We start from the raw sequence: 25,866 nt of genomic DNA, 5'->3' as shown, positions 1-25,866 counted from the left end.
AAGTACCTGCTTGTACTAAAGCACAGAACAAGATAAAGAAAAGCAATACAGTCACTATGACTGCAAAAGCAGGGACATTAGGAGGGCAAAACCCAGCTAGTTTTTATGGGACAGGGATGTAAGTCTGTGATACTACCTAAAAGACAAAGACAGCCAATGCCTTCAACCTGCTACAGAAGAGATTACATCTAAGTAGTCCATACCCATCAGCCTGCGTGTTGTGCCATCCCCCCCAGACACTGAGAAGTACAGCCACAGACTGACGGTTTCTACTCCCAGGTGAATGGAAGATTTTAATTCTTTTTGAACAGGAGACATTTGTTCAATCTCCTGTTATGAAAATACCCCCAAAAAAGAGAGATCACCTGATAGACACTGACTTTGTTCAGAGACTCCTCTCCTGTATGAGCCACTGCAAAACTGATTTTTGACACTGGGTCACAGATCTGGAAGAGACCTAGAGCACCAGACCACATTCTGTCTTCAAGAGAATGGAGCATGGAATGCTCTTGCCCCATTTTACTGTCAGAAATGCACCCGTTTGCAACTGAAGACTCCAAGAGCATCTCTCTGCCTTGACAGTTACAGATCTTTTACATCCATCAGAAAAGTACCTAAAGCTGATCAGTAAAAAAACAAAAACGAAACAAAAACCCACACAAAAAAAAAACCACCACACACTTTTGAAGCAGATCAGCCAGAAGATTCTCAATCAATGCTAATCAGACTCCTTTCATGTACCATTCCCGTTTGGTAAATGAAAAAGAGACATCACAAAGGAAGAACACCAAACAAATCTGTCCAGTGCTGCCCAACATCCAGGCAGGCAGAGAAGTGTTCCCAGCCCTGTGGCAGATGGAGTCCTACAGTGATGCTGCAGTAAAGACCAACCTGGACAAGTTCAAAGAAGGCAAACCTTCAGGAATGCACCAGAAGAGCTTCAAAGCTGAGGGCAGGGTGGCATACCACTGAAATCAAACCACATCCAAACAACTGCTTTGCCCAAAACACAAAAAGCACCCACTACCACATTATGCATTGTGAAAAACACACAACCCACCTTTTAACAAAAAGGATTAAATAAATCTAAGCAGTGCAGGCAAGAAGAAAAGCACCAGAAAGTTTGTCACTGCAGTACATGCCAGGATTTGTTAAGAGAAAACTCAAACGACAAACTGACTCGAGAGGGGTGTGGAGTTCAAAAACACATTCAACTCTCACACCCAAGAACAGAAGTTTGTCAAGCAAGGTAGGCTGGCAGCACTACAACTGGCAGGACATCGGCATTTGGTCATTCTGACATGTCAAGTTAGGAGCACCACACCGGATGCTGCAATATGAAGTGCCTGAATGACTGAACTCTAAGTTCCCTGCCAAAAATAAAATAAAATGATAAATCTATTTTCAGCCCAGGAGCCACTCGGAGTTTACAGAACATGTTCACCAGCCAAAAAAACATGGCACAATGACAAAAACCAAGGCAGCAGGGCAAGCATTCTTCTACATGATAGGAATTATAATGGATTAGATTCAAAACAGAAAGAAGCTGGACACTCAAGTCAATATGCTATGATGAAAACTGAAAATACAATTTGGCATGATGGTTATATTTATGAAACTAAAATAACACAAAATATTTGCAGTAACACTTCAGTAGCCCTGGGAATCTCCCAGCACATTTTTGTGACTACCACTGCTCAGGACAGAATGCTAAGCACAGGCATTCTCACACAGCGCCTTTCGTCCAAGTCACTTACCCCTTCCTCCATCCCAACTTAAGATCCCTTCATTCTTTCTCTTACTTTAAGGAAAGACTTAGAATTTATGCCTCCTAAACAGAAAACACCACTTCCTCTACCACTTTCCCACTGGTATGCAATTGCATCATGGAAATCTATAAACTGCCATCAAACTATGTTAAAGTTCCTACCTTTGCCAACTGCACCCTAGAGCATCTATCTGAACAAGCAATTGATATATTATCCAAATATCTATTACTGTACTGCTGGAGCAACCATCCTTAAAGTGAGAGGAGCAAAAATTATGTCGAACTACTACACAACAATTAAAATAATTAAAAATAGTTGCTTGTTAGAATTTTACAGTTTCTGGTATGCATAGTACTTACTTGGTGCATTCTTCTAAAGACTGTACAAGCATTTGCTGGAAAGAACTTATTTCTTCGAGGTTTCCCATTAAGTATGAAGTATTTGCCAAGTTTAACCTGGAGCCAAAGCAAATGAAAGGTGTTTAGGCTTGCAGTTATTGACTAATTGTGCTTTAATAAAAGCTACAACCTTAAAAAAAAAAAAAATGCTTACTGGTTCTTAGATCAAGGACCAGACTCTTTCAGTAAGCAAGCAAACAGACAAGCCCTGCCTCAAGAATCTCTCCGACCACACAAAAAAAATCAGACATTGAAATTTTGACGATGTGAACCCTCCCCGATACACGAGAGATATTAAGCTTCATTTGAAAACAAAACAAACTCACATACTTTTCACTGGCTTGTAATGGTCGCAGGTAGTTTGAAAGCATTGTTTGTAGCTCCTTAGCATATTCATTTTCTGTTTCTAATATATTTTGTAGCACCTACAATAAATGACAGTTGCTAATTGGTTTTTTTTAAGAGATACTTCAAAGTGGTCAAATCAATACCATTTTTAAAGCATACTAAAATTTACTTAGCACTAGGAAAACTTAAATGAGCGTTCCTACATTAAAAAATAAAGTATCAGCAAGAAAGCATATACATCTATGAAATCCACAAGGGGAAAAAACCCACCACACACACATGATGAGCCATCCTTTAGCAATATTCAAAAAAAAGTAGTAATTCAACAGGAATTTTGCTACACTTAAAACTTTTACTGTAAAATTTGAGAGCTATACAGTGTTCTTTCAAAGGTAAGGGTAATTACTCCTTCCATGTACTTCAGAACAGTCAAGGATCATCACAGGTTGGTAACGCAGATAGAAGTTGTAAGAGAAATGAACACTTGGTGTTGTTTTCCAGTCTCAATTACAACACATAACTAATCTTGCTAGCAAAGTGTTTACTTCCTCAGACGTACTGTTCTGTCTAGAAGGTCTGAATATTAACAGATTTCTAAATATCAAGTAATTGCCAACTTTACTTAGCATATGATTAGCATTACTGTATTCTTTTTAAACAGGGTTGCCTAACTTTCCACTGGGAGTGCAGTAATATATACTACCAGGAGAAAATTGTGAGATTCTGATGCAAAGCCAAGATTTACGGAATACAGAACATGCTTGTTTTTTGGCTGAATATAAATCAGACAACTGGAATAACCCCAAATGTGTACAAGAAAATATTTTACAGGGCCATCTCCCGGCAGCCTGCTTTAGGATATATTCACAATATATTCACATCAAGTTCTGCTGTGCTTCTAGCAGGCAAATTATTTTTTGCCTCCAAAAAGTTAACGATTTAGTAAGAGAATCACTAGAATTAAATGTAGCCCAATGAACGCAGCTGAACTTTGAAGACTTTCTGCTATTCACTGGTCATAAGGCACACCACAAACCTCATTTTGTTACATGCCATATTTGTCAAGGCTACAGTAATATCTCATTTCAGCATTTATAGTAACGACTGTAATTGAGTGCATTATTCACTGTTCTAGTCAATACTCTTTCTTAGGGAAATAAAAAAAGCCATTCAGTCCTAAATGCAAACCTGATGAAATAACTTTAAAATAGTTCAGTACGTCAATGAAGAATTCACTGTTCCTTTCACTGGTGTCATTGATTCTTCTTATTCCTTGAATGCTTCTATTCATTTGGAGAGTGGGAGAGAGACCACTTTTGAGTTCATTCTTTTGTTGGAAATCTGAATCCTGAACTGAAGATTAAAATGTCTCCATTCTGTGCTAAACACTATGACAGAAGAATGTCACAGGGAAAGTTATGGCTACTAACTAAGGAAACTACAGCATAAACTACAATAGGGCACACAAATGTAAAAAGGCTAATGGAGAAAAAGGAAAGAAACAACTTCCATTGATCATACCACTAATTAAACCCCATATTCTCTTACACAATATAAACCAAAGAAAGTAAATTGTTAAAAGTATAAAAGTACTTAGCATCCATGAGGTGCAAAACTAGATGCAAGACCAATCTTTTCCAATATGGCTTTTCCTACAAATATCTCCCAGCTCAAAGTCATTACATAGCCATTAATAGGGAAAAGGAGACTGAAAGCCAAAGACAAAAACACAGTGTCCTGACAGAAGCACTGAACAGCATTAAAAGACATTCAAAGATAAAAATCAACAAATTTGGTAGAGGTCTTAAAAGGCTGCACAACTGCTCCACTTTCTCAAAGAGTATTCCCATTCTTTGCCGTAAACAGCTGTCTAAAAAGACTGAAATTAAAACTAGTTCCCTGTTGGAAACACTCCATTATTTTCCTGTGCTGGTTTGGATTCTCATCTGAGGATTTTCTTTGCGATACAGAGCATATGGAATTGGGGACAGAGGGGGAGGAATGGGAAAGGTTAAAAACTAGAATTGGGAACCTTATTAGTTACTGGGAACAGGAAAATAAATGCAGCTGTAAGTAAAACTGCTACAAAGCCTGTGCAATCAGATATACTAGAATCTTGGTTTACATTATTCTAGTAGCTCAGTGTTACACAATACTTTACATACACAGTTTAATATACTTCTCAAAACATTAGATTTATTTTTTGTTTTACAAGTAGTTTCCACTGCATACAACATTCTTTAACTTTTAATATCTTTAAAAAAAAGAACAATCTTGCTTACACAGCTCTGAAACATCAGTTCTGTGAAATCTCGCATCCTCCCAGCTTGACTTACCTACCTCACTGAGAAGCTATGAGGATTAAAAGCTTAGACTGTGCTTTGAAGCGATAAGCAGTCAGTAGTCAGTACTGCAACTCAGTATTTTGGCACCAGAGCACCCTTACATTCCTCATATCCACATCTCACCCGCATGCTCTAATAATCACCTTTTTTCCCCTTCCTGCCTTCTGCGCGTTCTGGCTGCTGCAAGACCCCATGAGACCTCGAAGACCTTGTTTCCACAACTCCACCACAACATTTGCACAGATAAGACCGGGTACCAAAAGAGCAGCATTGAAGTGGCAGCTTTTGCAGTCTGTAACACTGATGAATGGCAGGCACAGACAACTGAGCTCATACAACACAAGCTCCCTCATGGAAAATTCAAGCATGGTTAACAATTCTGTCACACAAAAACCCAACCATCTCCCTAAGGCAAGAACTACTGCCCAAAATGGATTTAAAATGACCTACATGAAGCTGATCTTTCAAATCAGAGGGAGAAAAGGCAGATTTTACACTATGCTCAGGCACAATCCTGTAGCACATTCCTCATTTTACAGGAGTATGGCACTCAACAGAAATATCATATACTTTAGCAAAATAGTGATCAATGTTTAATTTTCTTGGATCATGAGAATCTGACAGATGTACCCCTTAAAACAAGCCCTTGACAGGGGCAATATAAAGCACCACACAAATATAACATCTTTCAAGGGTCCTCAAAAACTTTTATGAACTTCAATAAAAACAAACTCTTGACCCAACTTCAAAAGTGCAGCCACAAAAGGAGTGCTTATTTTCTACCACTTCTCAAACACTTAAATGAAAAATGACATCATCCAAGTACTCATATCACCGTGAAATTTGCCCATTTCTTTACCTGCTTTTAGAACAGCTACTTGATCTCAAGGAATTGTCCTGCAAATGGAGATAACCTAATTTTATTTTGGACACAAAGTTCTCAAGGGATCTCAAGTAAAAGTAAAACTCAGAATAATGTCTGTTCTGGCTTCAGGGGATAACCCACAATAATATACCAAATTCTTCAGTAACAGGTTACTAAATAACTTCTACATGAAAAATGCTTCATGCTTGATCACAAGTCTGGTTTGTATTACACACTGCTGTAGGCTTTTATCATTTTATGGAAGACAAGACCTTATAGCTAGCTTTAGTTATTCTCTACTAACCTGCATTCCGAAGGCAGGTAAAAATGTAAGCACAGACCAAATGTATTCTGTCTTCTAAGCAACACCTAGAGCAAGATGCAGCTAAATAAAGCATGAGACTAGAAGGTACGTGATTCCTATTACAAACTTCAGATAGAGCTCTTTGAATCCATAAAGAACATGTTGACAAAGGGGTGAAGAACAGAGGAAAAGGGTGAAAACAGTCTCCTCTCTACATTAAGCACCTTTAACTTGGCCTACGTCAGCCCTTCTCCCAGAGAGGGAGATTTGTAGAGGCTCTCCTACCACATCCTGAACTTCCTCTGAACTGCTCTTTGATTTTGTCCTCAGTCAAATGAATGTATTCACAGGTGCTGCCCACACATCCCCAAATCCTTTCCTAGGAAATCACAGGAATAAATAACCATGAGGTTTACAGGGTCTGAGCACGTACCCATACAGTGGAAGATAGCAACAACTTAAAAATAGCAAGCAGTCCCAGAGTACAAGCCTCAAATCACACTTGCTTGTCAAGGCAGCCTTTAACACAAATGTTAATGCTTACTCTTGAGCACGAGGAACATCCTCATAGCTACCAGTTGCCAAAGGTTTATTTGGAGATGTTGTTTTCACCTCAGCATGGTCTCAATATTCTTTATCAGTACAGACTGATAAGACTTCCAGCATAAGGAAGTACCATGTCCACAGCTTACATATTAAGAGAGAACAAAACCTCAACAGTCAGGTTAAACTGCTTTCACTTCAATGAATGGTTTTGCTGTTTGTGTTAAGCTGCATGTAAAAATCGTTACATATTATTTAAAAGAATTATTTTATAGTTATATTGCCAGAGGAAAGATTTCATTTTTCATATTTTTTTAAGATGTGAGAATTGTTCGCCACACTGTAGAAAAACATAGCAATGAGAAAATTATCCAGTTCACTGCAAACAGGTTTAAGAACAGCACTCTAGGGCCAGTCCTGTAATTTACTACATACATTATTATTATGAACTAGTCATTTCTGTGGGCCCTCCTCACCCCCAACAACACCATCAACAGTTAACAAGAGAAATCTTATTATGTCAGTCTACTGCACCAAGAAGGTTGCACCTGAGCAAGATGAAAAATAAACTAATTGTAAAAGTAGGTAGGTATGATGGTCACTAGTTTCACCTCTTTTTGTTTTGTTAATTAAGCCACTTTAAAAGCCAGCTATGGCTACCTGTTTCCCAAAGTATTTAGCAGCTGGAGTCTCCTTGATTATGATAAAACATTATCCAGAGAACAACTACAAAAAGCACTAAGCCAAAGGTGGTATTTCAAAACTGTATGGCCTTTTATAAAGTCAGCAGTCTTAACTATGGTTTTAGGCAAATTCAAGCATTTACTTCCTATGATATTCACTGAAGTACACTATCACCCCCAAAAGTCTCCTGTTACAAAATAAAATACACAACCACATGATTCAATTCATTTTGGACACAGCCAAACTGGAGTTCAAGTTAATCCCAAATTAAACAGCTGCAACTCTTACTTTTCATCATATTAAGGTCTATCAGGGAAATAATAGTATCAGATTATATGAGACTGGATTTACCACTGACTTAAAACAAAACAAAACAAAAACAAACAAAACAAACAAAACAAACAAAAACCCACCCCACAACCCAAATCTAAAGAACTGGTGTTCGAGGCTGCTGCCAATTTATTTTGATTAAAAATTCAACATAGATACAAAGTAAGAGCAGTCCTCTAAGTAATGAAGGAACCAAATCCTCACCTTTGCTGCACTCACTCCAGTTTACTTGCATTGGAAAACACAGGTCTTAATATCAAAACAACCACAGAGAAGACATATTTGCTACTACACACTACAACAACTTTGGGGGAAAACAGAAAGACTCTAAAGAGAGATAGTGGAAAAAAAAAATAAAAATGAAAACTATCCACTAGATGTACCACAGTAAAATCATTACTTCCCCCAGTTTGAAGGAAGTTGTGCCTTCACAGATATTACCCATCAAGGCTAGCAGGTGTGGGTTACAATAGCCAAAGAATTGGGACCCTCACTTTACCATGGAATTACAGCTACCAAGAGTCACCAAGCAAGCCACAGGGAGCAAGCAGGAGGTTGCTTCATTGTTTTCAATTAGGGGACTATATGCAAACCAGCTCTGTTCTTCCAGGTGGCTGGCATTATTCAGGCCACAACCACAAAAGATGAAAGCATAAAACAATGCTTTACCATCCCCCCTGAAAACTGACAAATAAAATGAAAAACAATGACAGCTGCTTCAAAGAAAAGGGACAGAAACACTGTGTTTAGGTTTTACACCAGCAGGGAGCAGTGGTTAACAAAAACAGGAAGATGCCTTTTGCTGCCCAATCTAGTTACCGTTAGTAAATAAAAGATTCTCAAAATGGTTACAACAAAAACATTTAAAGATAGAGTTTGGCATGTTTCTTACATGTGTCTGCTAAAGAGTTTTGAGTACTAGATTAAAAATTCCAGGGGTGGTGTTAAAGGCTGCCTCTGGCTGTGAAATCTACCTATCAGTGTAAGGGAAAAGTTCCAGAAGTTAATTATTTAGCTGATTTCCTATCAGGAATACAAAGGAGGCAAATTCTTTCAAAACGTTTAATCTCTTGTTCAACAAAAAGGATAAAACTATTCTTCACCATTTTAAAACAGCAGATTTTCATTAATTCATAGAGATTGGGGAAGACTGATTGCATGGGGGGGGGGGGATTAAAACTAGCAAAGCAAATAAAATGAGCATAATATATTGCAAAAATGCCTATTAATCACTTTAGACTATATTTTGCATCATGCTTAAGAATCCATATGTATGATATTCTACTATACTAACAATGATCTTTGTTTATATTATAATTCAGTAAAACCCCTATCCTAGTTTTGGCAACAAGGCTCTGAAAAGACTGTTCATTTCTTTTCGTGCAGATAAAAGCATGTAGTTAAATGATGTTCTACTGTACATAACAGCTCACAAGGAGAAAAAAGGATCACTCACCACATTGTAATAGCTTTTGTTAATTGCAGACGTATCAAAGCCTTTAGGTGGACTCTTCAATGTACCTGATTTGGGGGAGACGGGTTTTTCTGAAATGCAAGATATTTTGGGTTTAAGATATTTATGTGGTGCAATTTCACAGTTCAACACTAGAGGTCAAACAAACTGCTTTAAAATATTTATTCTAAGACACAGTGAAAACAGTGCTTCAATAAGAAACATATATTCTTGCGCTAGGAATTATTGGTAAAGAATCAAAATGGTTCGTATGTTCACAATGAGTGAAACGCTAGCCTCAATGAAAGCAAGCAAAAGAACTTTTGATTCTTTCTCCTAGAACCAGAAAGCCAGTTAATAAAACTAACTTTTCCAAAATTATTCTTTAAAGAGAAAACATCATCACAGACTGCAATTAAAAACAAAACCAACAGGTACTTCCAAACACTATACATACTTTCAAACAAAAGTAGTATTACGTTTTAATATTTAATGAATTCAGTAAAAGCAAGTGACCAAAGGCTGAACATACCAGAGGTGGGACATTACATTCAGTCTGGCTGAAATAAGAGAATCAAAACACCGCACAAGCAGCGGAGTGACTTGCCTGAGGCCTATCCCAGAAAAATCACCTTTTAAAACAAATTACCTACTACTGTTAATGAAGTAAAAATTAAAAGTACTTATGCACTTGAGAACAGAGCCCACCATAACAATATGTACAATCTTTCCTATAACCCCATAGTGAATCTACTCCTCAGTAATGCATACTCTTCCTGGAAGGACTCCATAAGTCTGAAATATCAAAACAACAGTCCTGAAAGTTATGAGTGCTCACTCTCAGAATGGAAAGGCACGGAAAACACACCTGTAAAACCTCCCCTCTCATCCTTACCATTCCTTTGAGTCAATCACAGGGGAGCAAAGATATGGAGAGAGACAATCAAAAGCATCATGCTGCATGCTGGAAAAACAGCAACTAAGATTTACAGCATCTCTTTGAACTCTCACACTTGACTTTACACACAATCAGGTAAGAATGCTGTGAGAGTGTATTTATCAGGACACCATGGTGTTTTGGGGTTTTTTTTAGGGTATGATTTTTTTTAAATAAGCAGGCTTGTCTAATATGCAAATTTCAAATAAGTACTTGAAAATGAAATACAAATTTGTATCCAAACAATAAGAAAAGGGGGGTCAAAATAACCAAACCCAGAAAAAAAAAACCAAACAAAACATCAAAACATACCTACTGAAACATTTACCTCCACTTTAAAAGCAAGCTCCTATTTCAAACACATTTAAATAAAGAATCATGAATAATTTAACTCTAGTTTACCTGATACCTCAGGCCACTAAGAATAAATTACGCAAATCTCAAACACAGACCTGCCTTTCCAGGAGAAGCTCAGTCAGACAAGCTAAGGGCCAACTGCGGGGAATTCCCATGGACAGTAAAGCTCCCCAGGGAAACACTACCACAAGCAGAAGAATAGCCCACATGGTACCAGTCTCTACTGGACTGCATCCTGGGTAAGTTAGTGCTTCTTAATGCTGCACAGTTGCATTCCCACGGATGCTGCCATCTCATGGAAGCTGACTACAGATGCAGGCCACCCTTTTGCAGGAGCACTCAGCAGGCCAGCGGGACCTGAGGCTTTAGCCAGCAGCACATAAGGAGCAACTCAGGCCCCAAGAGCACCCAAGTGGTATTATCCTTAAGGGGACTTTTCTCTGTATTGCACTAGAGCTCCCCTCAAAGAAGCTATTCTAAAAATAAAATATGGTCTTAAAACTGCCAAACATGGGCAAAATCATTTCTCCTTACCATGTACAGAGATGACAGTAAATCCTTTCAGTCAATATTCCCCACCCACCTCCCCCAAGTCAGCTATAAGCTGACAGCACAAAACCCATTATCCCCAACAATTATTCATCTGGGAACACTGATGCTCCCAGCCACCAGCCCTGCAGTACTTACATGCTCTGATATACAGCCAAGCAATCCCAAGTGACAAGGCTCCTCCCATCCCCTTAGAACAAAACCATAAACCTGAGCAGATCTGTCATCCAACATTCAGTGAGAAAGAAGCACCTACAGTCATGTTGTATGTACAGCTACTCATTTATATATTCATATATAATGCTACTCATTTAAGGGACAACTACAATTTGTTTCTTTGTACTGAATGATGAAATTGATTTAGGTTACACAAACCTGGTGATTTGCTTTCATTCTCTGTGAAATCTCTTGACTTACCCTACAATTTATAGTGACTTTCAGGTTCACTAAATACTTAAAGGTTTGCTAATCATGTGCCAAAAAGCATGAAAAGAGAAACCAGAGTTACACAAAGAAAAAGGTAAATACCTTTTTTTTTTCTTCTATCAGAGTATAATGGAAAACGTTGCCTGGTCATAGAAATCTGGCTCTTCCAGCTAATCGTTATGTTAAAGGGTGTAAAAATTAACCTCTTCTGCTAAGCTGCTGAAGAAATGGGGACATTTTTTGCTGAAGTATGTAGTCATTTATATTACCAGCTGTTCAGCAGATTCAGTTATCCATCAAAGAGACACGATCAAATTCAGACTTAAAAACAGGACATAAAAAAGCATCACATATTCAAATCATTTTGCCTGAACAGCCATAATCAACATTTGGCTTTTAAAATGCACAGGCCATTTCTATTGTAGAAACACAGAATTAGACACAGCATATCAGTCCAGCCGACTATCACGTCTGGTATTCTGCCTCCAAGCACTGCCTTGCTTCATAAGGAAGTATAAGAAACAGTCTTGTTGCAATTAGCTTATTGCACAATGCATCACACAGAAGAAAACCCCAATTTTCCCCATAAGAAATCACTTTCTTAGCATAAACAAAGATAAGTGCTACTTATCCTTCATGATAGAATATTAGAGTACTTTTGGAAATACACAGCATAATTCATTGAGCATTTCAAGCAGGTGCCGCCCCCACTGAGCATACTGGGAACATCTGCAGATCTAACAGTAGTCCATAGGTTCCCAAAACATTAGCAAAATCCTGGCACCTTGCCCACTCCAACATATGAGCTCTGTTTTTCAGAACACTGGAAAAGAATGACCTAAGCTAGACAACAAGTTTTCCCATACAGAAGATTCTTTGCTTCTCCCTGTTTTCCCCCTAGTCACACCGTGAATCCATCACATTAACAGTGAAAACACAACAAAAATATGCACAGCATCTGATCAAATCTGAAGGAAGCAAGCATCTCCTCAAGTACTAGAAGAGACCATATCCAGCTGATGACTGAAACCAAGAGTCATCAACTTCTTTCCTGATCAAAACATTACATTCAACTGCACTTTGAAGTGTCCAGTGATAAACCAGATAGAATTCAGTTAACAGATTATCTATGGCTGGAGAAACTGAGGTTGGCACAGGTTTCTTAACATTATTCTTCCAGCAAATAATTACTCTTAGTAGAGCCAAAGTAACTTAGAGCAGCTGCTTCTGTAACCTTTCCTGAAGTAGCACATAAGATACCATGAACTCTAGAATGAATTTTATCCTTTACACACATCTACCTAAGTGACTGTAAAAAGCCAGTTTACCCAGTCTTCCCAATGTTTTATTTGGTTCTATTTTCATTTACATGGAAATATTTCTTTTACTTGCCTTCAAGTTACTTGGCACTCACAATCTCTCCTATCTCTCTTCTGTCATGTGTCCTGTTGACGTCATATTTGTTTTCATGAAACAGTCTATGTCATGCTATTCCACAAAGCACTCCTTCAGGGTGTATTAGACCATTTCAACCCTACTACTGCAAGAACATTGTGCGTTTCTGCAATTCCTAGGCTATGTTATGTAATCTAGATGCAAAGATCTAATTTACCCAAGGAAGTTGTGAATGCTCCATCCCTGGCAGTGCTCAAGGCCAGGTTAGTTGGAGTCTTGGGTGGCATGATTTAGTGTGAGGTGTGCCCATGGCAGGGGGGTTGGAATTTGAGGATCTTTTCTACGATTCTATGATTTTATGATTTGGGTTATTTTACCCTACAGTACGAATGAAAGGCGTACCAGCTGGGACACCAAAAGCTATGTGGTTGCTATGAGTAAACTGCTACAAGCAAGCTCTGTTGCTCTAGACCGATCAGTTCAAGTCCAGCACAAGGAGTGCAGGCCTAAATCTGTTCCCAGTTCTCCAGCTGGCTCAGGCATCACTGCAACATGCTCCACTCTGCAATGTAGATGCTACTAACACTTCTCCGCTGGTAGGATACACTGGTCCCAATCTCTATTCCATTTATGCTGATAGATTAACAAGAGAACAAAATACCCCTACAAGTGTACATAGCTGGGGAGAAAAAAAACAGCAGTTTTGGCAAGTTTTCTGTTTTTTTCCTTTTCTCTTTTCTCTCCTTCTCCCTCCCCCTCCCTCCCCCCACAAGCTAGAAGTGTTTGTTTTGGTTTTGTTGCGTTTTTTTTTTTTAACATCCAACCAGAAGAACCACTAACACTGTAATTTGCACTGGGCCTGATACTAATATAACTGTCAAGAAAGCATAAGAGAAGAAAGACTAGAATGACACATTAGTTTCTGTGAAGAATGAGAATAAATTTTGCAACATATCAAATGTAACTTTTCAAAGCCACAGTCTCTTCTGTGTAATCTCATGCCATTAAAGTGGATTACACTTTGATAAGCGATCATGTGATTTTTTTTTTTAAAATCTAATTAACATCTGACAGATGCTAAGCAAGAGCATCCCATTTGGGGTAACCACTACTCCTTTCATCACCAGGAAACCCTCAGAACTAAGCCTCCAAATCTCTCTACCGTGCAAGGCAGAAGCAGCAGTTTAAGAGACAAGACTTCACCTACACCTTCACCCCTTCCTGACCTGCCTTATATAAGGAAAAAAACAAACACACAACTCAGTAAGGCCACACTGTCAAATCCCTAACAGGTTTACACAGTATCGATTTTTAACCCTCTGTCATGTGTAACAGTATGGCAGGATGGAAATAAAAGTCTTCTCATTTCAAAGTACTTCCTGTCTAGTGATCAAAAGAACATTAAAAAAAGAAGGCAAGATGTTACAGGGTTTAAAAAGGGAAATGAAAACATGCGCACAGGCAGAGAGGAAGAGAGAAATATCCATCTGTTTGATCCTCTGAGTGTGGTCACATACCTGAAAAGACACTATTACGGGTTTTTTTTTTCTTCTAAATTCAATAACTGTACCACAATTTAAAACAAATCTTCCTTTTCCCCTTGGATTGGGAAGTAGGAGAGGAAAGGATAAGCACATGCTCAAAGGCAAATTAAAAACTACTTTCCATTAGAGCCTAATTTATTTCCCAAAAATGCAGTCATGGGCCACCCTAAGAAAACTAAATGCTGTGCTTTGCACAAGAGTCTCGTATTTGTCCTACAACCATCCCTAGCTTGCCTCATACATGTATAAGCATTCTGTGCTAACACTAATCATTCTGCCCCAGCTAAGCAAATGAGTTATGTAGGCACAGCTTTGTGATGTTTCAGCTACTCTGGTTTATATACATTACCATATAACATGCTCTACTTGTGCAATATATGTAATGTAGTTTACTTCTAAAATCTTTAGGAAAGTGATGTGGGTAGACGTGGTTCCTGTTAATAAGGAGCTCTTTCTTCCTTTCCTTGAATATCTCAGGGCTACAATACAAGCTAAAATTACAAATATACAGTTATCTGACATTAGAAGAATTTAATTGAAACAAAACCCCTTTCATTTAAATATCTAATGCCTATGAATTTTGTGAGGATTAAAACAAGAACATGCATGCAGAAAACTTCCTTCCTTTCTTCTGCTACACAGTTTGCCAAAGTCAGGTTACAGCAGACTAAAAAGATTTATTTAATCAAATGCACCATTTCCCAGCAGTTCTCCAAATAACTCATCATCAAAAATTATAACAAACAGTGCTGCCTGTACAGAATTTGTAACTAGTTGCAAAATTTCAGCCACATTTGGGAGAAGAAAGGCAAAGACATACCATCAATAACCAAACACTGACAGGAAGATGCTCTGAGGGCTGGAGCACCTCTTCTTATGAAGACAGGCTGCGAGCTGGGATTCTCCAGCCTGGAGAAGAGAGCTCAGGGAAGAGCTTAGAGTAGCCTTCCAGGACCTAAAGGGGCCCTTGGTACTAACCTTGGTCCCACAGCTTCCTGACTTTCCTATTTAGGAGAGGTACTTAATTTGGGTGAAGTAGTATTAAAAATACAAGAACAACTTTCATTGCAGTTGATGGGAACCACTTCTTGTCCTGTTTTCACTGTTAAAAGCTACTTTCATTCCAGAGCTGACCCAGGTTCCAGTCTCAGGAGTCAGAAGAGATCCAAGTGATGAATTCCAAACAAGACTCTACAGTAACATTTTACATAAGTAATGATGGAACAAGAAAGTTATCATGGTTGAAAGAGATTGCTACAACACCACAGACAAGACAGGGTAAGCCACATTTGGGAGACCTCCAAATATCATTAAAACTAAGTCTTACATCATGACTATGCCTAAGAAGATCTAGTTGAAAATGACAAAGTTACAGATCTAAGACTAGCATAGCATTCTGCAAAATTAGCCTGTAGATAGCCAATCAAGGAAAAAAGTAAGAGGATGCAACTGCAGAAAAGTTTTAAAAAAAAACAAACATAATGGAGTTTTACCATCAAAATGTAACTTTTTTATCACACATCTGTATGACTGCTTAAAACAAAAAGAGGCCATGCCGATGATTTTAGCATGGCCCAGATGCGTGTTTTCATTGGAGCTGTGACAAGGATAAGAGTGGTAAAGCCTTTCAGAGTCCCTGGGTACTTTTATCCTATAAGGTTTACTCCTAATCTCCAAAAGGAAGACAAGACAGGAAAGAGACACAAAGCAGGGGCAGAAGGGAATATGTCACCCATGCCAAGGTCATAGTGGGTTAGGAAGCAATGTTAGCTCTGATATTCAGCCACAAAGCTGACATTTACAGAAGGCACTGTAAGTGCCTGGAGTTCAAAATAAAACTTCAGTGAAAGAATGAAGCCTGTATAAAGAAAAGTTGAAGACACATAAATAATAAAGTAAAAGAAAAAAAACAAATATGTTATCTTCCAAAAACTTTCTCAACTGTTAGTAGTTTTTGATAGAACTGGGAATTTGTCCTGCAGTAGTCTACTTCTAAGTAATGGGGCATGTTGAGAGATTTTTTTGTGTAGGTTTTGTGGTTGTTTTATGTTTTTTTGGGGGGGGGTGGGAGTGGTTTAGGCTTTGTTGCTTTTATAGACGTTTGCAGGACATCTTTCACTATTTAAACCCAAAGCACCAATTTAAACCATGCCAGCATCAGAGCCAAAATCCAGCATTCTGGGAATTCAGATCAAGGAAGTCAGAGCAGCCCAACTGTGTCAGAGACAGACAAGCAAACATAATGGGAGCGTTTTCTGCATGTGTATTGTTAATTCAGAACTCCTAGAGCACTCTATGTAACAAACTGAGGTGGGGGAGTATGAGTTCCTGAGTATTAATGGTTGCTGTGAAGGAATAATACATACAGTCAAACTTAAACAAAAAGCATTTTAATTTTTAGTGAATCAACCAACTATCAACCTCTACCCAAAGCAACAATCTGTGCAGCAAATAAGCGCTCCTTCAGAACTCACCATTTGATTTTATTTCTCGTACGTAGTTACTTGGAAACCAGCCTGTTTTGCTATTTAGAGTTCCTTCCCACCAACCTCCTTCTTCCACTCTTGTAACGTGAATAATATCGCCTTTTGAAAAAGAAAGTTCATCTTCATTTGTCTGTTGAAAATTAAATTTTGCTCTCACCACCAACTGATGGTTGCCGTTATCTGTCATGTCCTAGTGAGAATACAAAGAACAGCAAGATCACATTAGAGATTTAAAGAATTATTCCATGAACAAACCAGTAGTAACCATAAAATGGAAACAGCCTCTAATCCACACACAACACTCCCCACACATTTTTACTCTAAATATTGTAAGGAACTGCCATTGTAAGGATTTGCCATTTCCAGTAATTCTCTCATTTTTACTATATGGATTTGTATCAGTCCCAAGGATATATTGTCTTAATACAGCCCCTTCAAGTAAGATGCTGGTAACAGAACTAAAATGAAAATAATTCTCATTCTCCCAAGAAATCCAATTTTATTTTATATATATATATAGCATAAATGGAAACTGCCTTTGGCAACTACAACAGTAGTTCTTTGGCAAAGAAACAACAGGTTTGCATTTTTACATTAGACAGTTTTTTTCCTAAAACTTTCTGGGCTTGGAGGGCAGAACTGACTTAGGTTTAATTTGATTCTGGATATAAATAAAGAGTTTGCAGCTTAAAACTTCTCTTCCCACCCCCCAGCCCCCCTTAACAGAACAGGTTGGAAAGTTCCACACCTGAAAACGTGCAATTCTCCATGGGCTACCAATGGAGAAGGACAGCACTCTTCCACAAAATCTATGAAACAGGCAATTTACCTTGAATAAGTACTCACAAATCATTTGTTTCAAGATTAGCAAAGCTGTAAGTCTGCAGCACATCAGGCTTGTAGCTGTCCATATACATATATACAAACATATATATATGTATTTTCACCCATCCCCTATTACAGATGTGAAGGCAGATTATCACTCTGTCACAACCACCAGATATTAGAATAGCTACTTCTAAGAAGTCTTTCAAATGACTGACGTTTAAATTCAACACTTTTTTCTTGGATGTCAATTCTGAGTATCTGCATCATTCAAACATTTCATAAGAGTCAGGGCAAACTTTTAAGCCAAAAAGCTGAACAGTTGGACATCTTCAAATAATCCAAATACAATCCATTGCACTGGAACTGGGAGGACAGCATTATAAATCATGTCTGTCTCCATCATAGGTAAGGATTGATACTTCTATAACTAAAAATATCCTAAGTGAGAAAACAACTGTGTAAAAAAAATCTGCTGCTATCCAAGCAGCAGTATTTCACCTACATGTTGTCTAGATAGTTGAGATGATTAAAAGATGTACTGCATGTCATCACTGGGCTCTTACAATATGTCAGCTTAATTCATACCCACAGCACACCATTGTATCACAACTTCATTTAACAGACTTTCAGTAGCTGAGAAACTTTAGGAGAATGAGGGCAAAAAACAATTTTGAAAACATGCAGAAAGCTCAGCACATTTTGCAAGAACTGTTCCAAACTGATTATCTACTACAGCAAAACCAAACTAAGAATTTCTGGAGTTTTTCCACTAGCTTGCTTGCCCTCCTTCCGGCACTTCTCTGCCCCTATGCAACATTCTAAAGAGCTGCTCAGATCCCCAAGGTTATAAAAATACTTAAGAACTGTGATTATTTCAGTGATCCAGCTAACAGCTAGCCCCACAAACAGCTGCATCAGCAAAACTGAGTGGGTTGTGAACAGTAGAGTGGGAGCTGGAATTAGTGGCCTACGGCAAGAACTTGCATGGTCTCTACTACCAGATAAAACACATCAAACTACACTTAAGAAAGTTTACGCAGAGGACTGTGTTTCAAGTTTCACACAGCAATCATCACATAGCTCAAACCAGCCTCCTTCAAGCGTGGAAAAAAGCAGTTTACAGTAGAGATTCTGAACCCTCCTCGCAAACCTTTCAGTCAGCAAAAGAACCCTACAGTTTAAATACAGTATTCCATCCTGACTTCAGCTGTACTTAAAACAGCTGCCTATACCACTCAGTACCTCAAGGCTAGTTGAGGGATTCACCTTGAAACATAACAGAAAACAGGCATAACTACCAATACTGCAACATTAAAACCAGCACTTTTGCTGAGGTTTGACTGTCCTTCAATCATCATCCCTAAACTCAGACATGAAGAAAATGAGATTTTTGCCTTTGGAAAAGCAAGTCCTTATACTGAAAAGAAATAAATCCAGGGAGATACTGTGTATACAGAGAACATGCAGTGGTAAGTGAGAAAAAGAATAACAGAGGTTCACAGCTGCACATATTTTGGAACATCATAAGAGAAGCTACAAGAATAGAATGTCAGAGGCTTGAAACAGAGGTGAGGTGAAACAGTTTCTCTGCTCCACTACAGTTTACTCAAAAATCCAGTAAAAAAATAAATAAAGCCATACCACACCATTTTTCACTTCTACAACTTACCAAACTCCGATACTGTCCCTGGAAGAGTTTTGAAATTCTACTGTGTAAAGACTGGGATCCCAGAGAATCAAAAGATTTTATCCGATGAGATGAGGGACGTGCGCATACAGAGTCACTGCCTAGCCCTATGTCTGCAACAGGAGAAAAAAAATAAGTAGATATTAGAATCCGAGAAATGTGCATGTAACTTCAGCTTACCTCCAAAATTCACATGCTTAGAGCAAATAAAATGTATCTGTAGTTTCTCAGAAATTCAAGACTTAAAATAAAATAACAAGTAAACCAAAATCCTGAGACACTGGTTTCTTCCCCAGACAGGGAAACAATTTGAGCTGTTTAGAAGAGGAGGGTTAGGGTTGTATTTCTCCATTCCTACTCACTACCAGTCTATTTAAAGGTAATTAACCAGCATCATTTTAGCTAGTGGCCAAGAATTTTGAATGCATAAAACTTGCCTGAAGTAAAGCCAGCCACATCTGTTTCTTTGCTCTCCCACCCCCCCCCCCCCCCCCCCCCCCCCCTTCTCAATTAAAACATTCCTTCCACTGTCTTTTTTCCTATGCTCCTTTGTCTCATCCCTTTCTTGCCAACTAAGCTATTTCTTCTTTGGAGGAAGGGGGAGGGATAGAAGGAATAGAAAAAAGAAAGCTGCTTTCTCAAAAAAAAAAATATCACCCTCTCAAAATCTCTCCCCTCTTTCTACCTCTCTCTACTCTGAGAAGCACACTCATTTGAGGTGCTCTTCTGAAGGGCAGTGTTGGGTGCTACAGGGGTCCCTGTGGGCTGGGAGGCATTAAGTTTGCAGCAGGGCTCACCCCACCACACCAGCCAGGAGCAGGGCAGCTGGGCACCAGAGCAGTGCCAGCCCTGGATATCAGGCACGTACCTTGGGACAGGATGTCACCCCACTCATGGATGGGGTGGGCATTAGCAGGCCACAGCCAGACACAGGACAGGGCTGAGAGTGGCTCCTAAGGTCAGTGCTGGCCTCCCACAGCACTGCTGGGAGTCTCTCCACAGCATTATGTTGGGACCAGCTCCCCCCGTCCTCACAGCCAAACCCCCAGGAAGGGGATGCTCCCAGAGTCCTTACAGAGGCAACATATCAGACAAGCACTGCTCCTTTGCATGAGTATGGCAAGCAATTCCTTTTCCTCAAGTTTTCCCACATACAAGTAAATCATTCAGTGAGCACCTGGGCTTCAAGGAGCCCTGAAAGCAGTGGACCATTTTCAATCTCAAACCCAGATGTCTTCACTAGATTACACAAGTTCTCGTGGGCTTTATGCCTCTTTTACTCTCTTTCCCAGTAGCTGCTTTGCTTCCAGCACTTGACCTCTGTATCAGAGCTACACTACAGTCACCTACTAGTTACTTTAAGACTAAAGCAGACCATGATTAGGCAAAGCCAAGTTTTTTTGGTCCAAGGTAAATGACACATACAGGCTCAGTTCCATGATGAAACTGAGGAACAAAGCATATCTGCTGTTCCATGTCAAGGGACAACTGAAGGGACAGCTCAATTCATCTTAACTTCATCTTTTGACTTCAGCACAGCATTCGACACCAGCTGAGAAGAAGGAAGAGGAAAAGGGTTCGAGATTGACTACAAGCACAGAAGTGTTGACAAAGGATCCTTCAAGTCCACAGTAATGAGCGGAAAACACCTTCCTCTGGTGCACCTCTTTGTTATCCTTCAAAAAAAAGCATGTAAATATATATTCACTAGTCATATAGTGCAATATTAAAACTATCATATTGCATATTTTGTGTGGATAGAATCATAGAATACAAAGTTGAAAGAAACCTCAAGGATCATCTGGTCTAACCTTTTTTGGCAAAGACTGACATGGACTAGATGTCCCAGCACCCAGCATCATTACACACTGGTCATAAAACACCTCACACTTTGTGAATCTGCTTTCCCAAAGGCACTTAAAGGCGACTGTATTAACATAAAACTTGGCAATTATAGTCCCCTACAGAAAGGGCATATATCTGTGTTTTCACAGATGGCTGGGAGAAAAATGGGATTAGATCATGGCTGTAAAAAGTTTATGGTTAACATTAATGCTACCAAAAACTTTAAGGTGGCCACAACCATCATCAATTAATAGAACTTAAGGATTAGAAGTAACCTGAAACATCTCCATGTCCAGTTTGCCATGTTTTCTGACTGCAGCCAAGCAGAACAGACACACCACCAAATCCAGCATCATACCTTGACACAGTTTACTCAGGCAACCAGGATCAGGTTGACCCATGGCAGTGCATTCCAACCCCTGGGCAACCCTAAAACACACTGCCTAAAATTTGTTTAAGTGCAGTCTGATTTCCCAAATTTTCTACTTCATAAGAGCAGAGCTAAAAAACACCAACACAAGAGCACCTTTTGAGGCCTAAATTAGAAATTGCATGTATGTGTTTGAGATGAAAAGAAGGAAAACTATCACAAACAAACCACATGCAAATTTCAAGTATTTTTACCAGTAATATCTGAATACTTCCAAATCAGTTTGATTTTTGCAAGATTTAAAAGGCTTGCAGAACCCATATATCCAGAAAGTTTCCATTAAAATACTAAATAAAGCATGTTCAATGAATTTCTCAATGAGATTATTGCAAGAAAAACTTCAACTCATGAATCTTGAATGGCAACAGGATGTGCATGTTTGACAAATATTAATTTGGTAATTTTCTCAGAAGCTTCACTGTTCCATCCATCCAAAGATTTCCAGGGTTTGTAACACCATTTCTTCTTCTCTATTGCTATCTCAACTTCCCTATACCAGTTCTCTTTCTACAAATAGCACTGAAAACTTGATCCCACCCCTCTGAAGTTAAGAATTTGATGGAGTGTGTATCCATAGCAGCCTTTCATCAGTCTTTGTGCTCATTACTCACACTCCTTCCATCACAGAAAGGCTCATCTCAGAAGAACCTGTGTCCACTTGAAATTCCTGAGAATCCAGATGGGGATCTTAGAGTCATCTTCCAATACTAGAGTAGGGAGATATGAGTCCAAAATGCTTTCTACACAGTCACCCAGTTAAAGAAAACTGTTTGGAAGAACAAACAGTTCTTGGTCAGGGAGATTTATGCAGTGCTGCTTCCTCTTAGGAATGAGGTAACACCACAGCTTGCATGTGGTTTTGATTTTGGTTTCCATACTGCCATCACCCCCCAGTGAAAGGGATTAGCCTGGGTTCTTTCTAAGCCAGATGCAATTGCAGCTTTTTGATGTGGGTATTAATCTATCTATGTCTGGACCAAACAGCTGCACTTTTTCTCCCCTTTTAAGACAGTTTTGGTCAGTGTACAGCAGCTTTAAAGATGTGCCGAAATGGTCTGCATTTGAACTTGCAGTTAAGACGAAAGGCAGCATCTACAACTGCTGTAAATAGTTCCAAAGAAGTTGACGGCATTGTTCCATACCCACTCATTAGAACTAAGAATCTAAGAATCTGATCGTAAAACTCACTCCTGAGGATGTTCTCATGCAGGGAGGGGAAGGGAAGTCACCAAAAATAAAAACCTCTGTTTTAATGAATCAGAGAAGTATTATAAAAGTAACAAGGGTACGTATCATAACACTACTAAACAACAAAACACCAATCCACACCATTGACTTTCATCAGCTTCCTTTTCTTCCTCACATAAAATTTGACAACTATGGTCCATTTTTTAATTATCTCTCTCCCCAGACTCTAATCTGATGACCACTACTGGAACTTGCTGCTGACAGCGTAAAGCCCTACCACAGAGCAGCAAGAAGCCTAAAAAGGGTCACCAATGTTAACACTTCTTGATTGTCCTTGGGTCCAAACAGCGTGATTTAGCGCAGCCTCACCCCACAATGAAGCATGGACACTTCTCACCTGTGTGTTATTTCTACAGCTCTCTCCTTCACACCAAAGAACTTGAGGTGGGTGCTCATCACTTCTATCTGCTATCTAAATGAAACATGCATGGCTTAAATCAAAGATGTTCACTATCCTTTTGTTACTTTCAAGAAAGGTTTGTACCAGGGAAAGAGGAGTGGAGAGAATAACAAAACCTTGATGAGATTGCTCAAACACAGGAAAGACAGAGGGGAGCAAAAGTTAACTTCAGTATTTCAAACTGGGGGAAAATATAAAAACAAACAAGAAAAACAGGCCCTTTCACTAAGAATTCTCACCAGCTAAAAGGCTCAACCTTAGCTCCACTGCAAAGCTTCCTTTTGCAGAAGAAGAGACTAGGGAACTAGGAGGGGCTACTGTCAAAGTCTTAAGATGAACTGCAACAAAACATCTTTAAAAAATGCTGCACTTGTTCCTTTTATCATGTATGTATAAACAGGTATAAATACATACTGATGTGAGTTAAAGGTAATTGGAAGTGAACACCAAGACAGAGCAGAGCCCACTTACCTGCAGTCACCTTATTTAAAGCCACGAGAGAGCTGAGAACTTTACTGAAATTTTGTCCCTGATACAGGTCATTTGCATCAAAAGTCTGAAAACAAAAGAACATGCAGTAAGTCATACAAACAAGCCTTTAAACTAAGCGTTTCTATGGTATCATGCAAACCACAACTGTAGAAGTTACCAATCAAGATACCAGCTTCTCAGTGGCTCTTATGGACCAGTAAAACAATGTGGTCTCCCCCGTCCTTTAAAAACAAACACCCTTCTCCCCTTTTTTAAATAGAGAATATAGAAACAGCTGCCTTTGAGAAAACCTGAAGAACATATTCGCTAAAACTATCAAGTATTATTTAAATTACAGGAAAGTTGAACAAAATGTAATTATCAGAAGAGAGAAGCTTTCCTCAGACATTTTGGCCAAAAGTGTTACTGGGTACCATTTCTGTTGGCATACTTTTCTGTAGCAGCTCACAGGCACTGTACCTGATGATGTAGAAAGTACTTTAAAAATTACTACAAATACTTTTAAAAGTACTACACAATGTATCTACTGTCTCTTTCTTCTACAAGACATAGAGGAAGGCTGCATCCCAAAAATTAATGAATTTTACAAAGAGTAAAGTTGCTGGATAGCTCAGATGGAAAATGAGGTTTGGGAAGGGGAGAGATGAAACACGAGGGTTATTTTATTTTTCTTTTTTAACTGCGGGAAAGAGATCCAAACCTTAAACTATCTTGTAGAAAACACTCCAGTAATTTTCAAACACTGGGTGATAACATTAAATATCTGGATTTTCAAGGGGGGAAGAGAGTTTTAAAAAGAAGAAAAAGAGAGAGACCCGTAATATTTGCCTGAGGTGATGGAAACACTCATCCAAAGTCTCATGAAAACAGCTCTCACAACAGACTTTGCATAGGCTGAAAGGAGTCTCGGTATTCCCTTGTGCAAGACTAGAAAGAGGACAATAAAAGATAGCCATTACAGTTGTTCCAATTGATTTGAGAAACAGAACGAGCTTCAGTTTTCTGCAGTGCAGCAGTTTTTTATCTAAAAAGTCAACAAAAACTCGTTTAGTTTCTTGATAACAGACCCATCCCACAGGCACTATCAGGAAGTCTGTACCTCAGAAAGCAGCCTCCATAGGCAGGAAAGGAAAAAGCAAAACACATTCCCAGGGGAGAATAAAGAAAGGGACAAAGAAAGGCTAGCTTAATTTAAGAGATGTGAGCATTTTAATGAGAGCTACCTAAAGTAATCAGAAAAGGGGCTGCCAGACCAGTCATGGCTGGTTAAGTGATATACTGGCAAAGGCAGAGCAGATTTAGGAAACGTTTAACGACAGTGTTGGCCAGTAAGACAAAGAAATCTCCGCAGGTATTCACAGTATTTGAGGTACTTGCATATGTTAACATGCACATTGTTTCCCCCTCAGAGTGAGGATCATCTCTGGTCCCAATAAGCAGCAGTTCTACCTCAGCTGTACATACATGTGCTGACATTTTTCAGGCTCAGGTAGTGTGTATACAGCTCAGAAGAGCAATGCCGCAAAACAGACACAGAATCAAGTAGAGGAGAACACTAATATACTTCAAGCAGTTACCACACACTATTTCATCATGTTTTCTCTGGGATACAGGTAATTCAAAGATGTCTCTTATTATTCTGAAGCTGTGAGGAATAAGGAGACGGACTAGGGAATTGCCTAGTTGTGAAACTCCCTGAAACACGGGGAAGTATTTAAATATTATGTATGCAAAAAAGACATTAAGCAAGTAAGAAATACAGTAATTTCACAGAAAAAAAAATAAAGCTGTGTTAAGTTTTATTAATAACATAATTTATAATAGATACAAAAAAGGATACCAATAAGGTGACAGCAGAACACACAAAACCTGGCTTAAACACAAAACCAGATCAGCTTAACCACTGCTCAAAATGGGGAAAATATTTAAGCTGTAATGGAACAAGAAAGCATAAGACTGTAATATTTCTGTTGTTAGCTACATGCTTATTGTGGCAGGTTTTAAACAAGCAAACTACAAGTATGAACAGAATCATGAAACAACAGCTGTGATCCTAAATAAATAAAATACATGAGAGGTACTTGTGCTGACACCAGAACTGTATCAGACAGGTACTACCGGGGGAAGGGGGGGGGGGGGGGGGAAAATTAAGAAAAGGAATTTTTCAGGAAGGAAAGGTTAAAAAACTATAGCTTAAATTTAC

General features: G+C 38.9%; 1 protein-coding gene across 6 annotated transcripts in view; it reads right to left on the bottom strand.

Annotated features, from left to right (window-relative positions):
* The window catches only part of ARHGEF7 (Rho guanine nucleotide exchange factor 7), a 124,544-nt gene that overhangs the window by 51,514 nt on the left and 47,164 nt on the right, over positions 1–25,866 (bottom strand). For 5 of the 6 annotated variants that reach the window (XR_008973885.1, XM_057422237.1, XM_057422238.1 and 2 more), the window contains 6 exons: positions 23,643–23,727; positions 19,231–19,361; positions 16,722–16,923; positions 9,043–9,131; positions 2,498–2,592; positions 2,129–2,224 (listed from right to left, as the gene is read on the bottom strand). Coding sequence is in view for 5 of the 6 variants with exons in the window: in XM_057422237.1 (XP_057278220.1) it covers positions 2,129–2,224; positions 2,498–2,592; positions 9,043–9,131; positions 16,722–16,923; positions 19,231–19,361; positions 23,643–23,727 (698 nt within the window). In the remaining variant the exon portion in view is untranslated. Of the gene's footprint in view, positions 1–2,128; positions 2,225–2,497; positions 2,593–5,003; positions 5,178–9,042; positions 9,132–16,721; positions 16,924–19,230; positions 19,362–23,642; positions 23,728–25,866 lie in introns of those variants that run through there. The other variant, XM_057422241.1, reaches the window with a different exon arrangement.

This window comes from Pezoporus wallicus, unplaced genomic scaffold, assembly GCF_028554395.1.
Source record: "Pezoporus wallicus isolate ANWC-B61680 ecotype Strahan unplaced genomic scaffold, APGP_CSIRO_Pwel_v1 contig_5785, whole genome shotgun sequence".
Taxonomy (NCBI): Eukaryota; Metazoa; Chordata; class Aves; order Psittaciformes; family Psittacidae; genus Pezoporus; species Pezoporus wallicus.
Note: the sequence above shows the minus strand (reverse complement) of the source record. Positions and strands in the feature narration are given on the sequence as shown.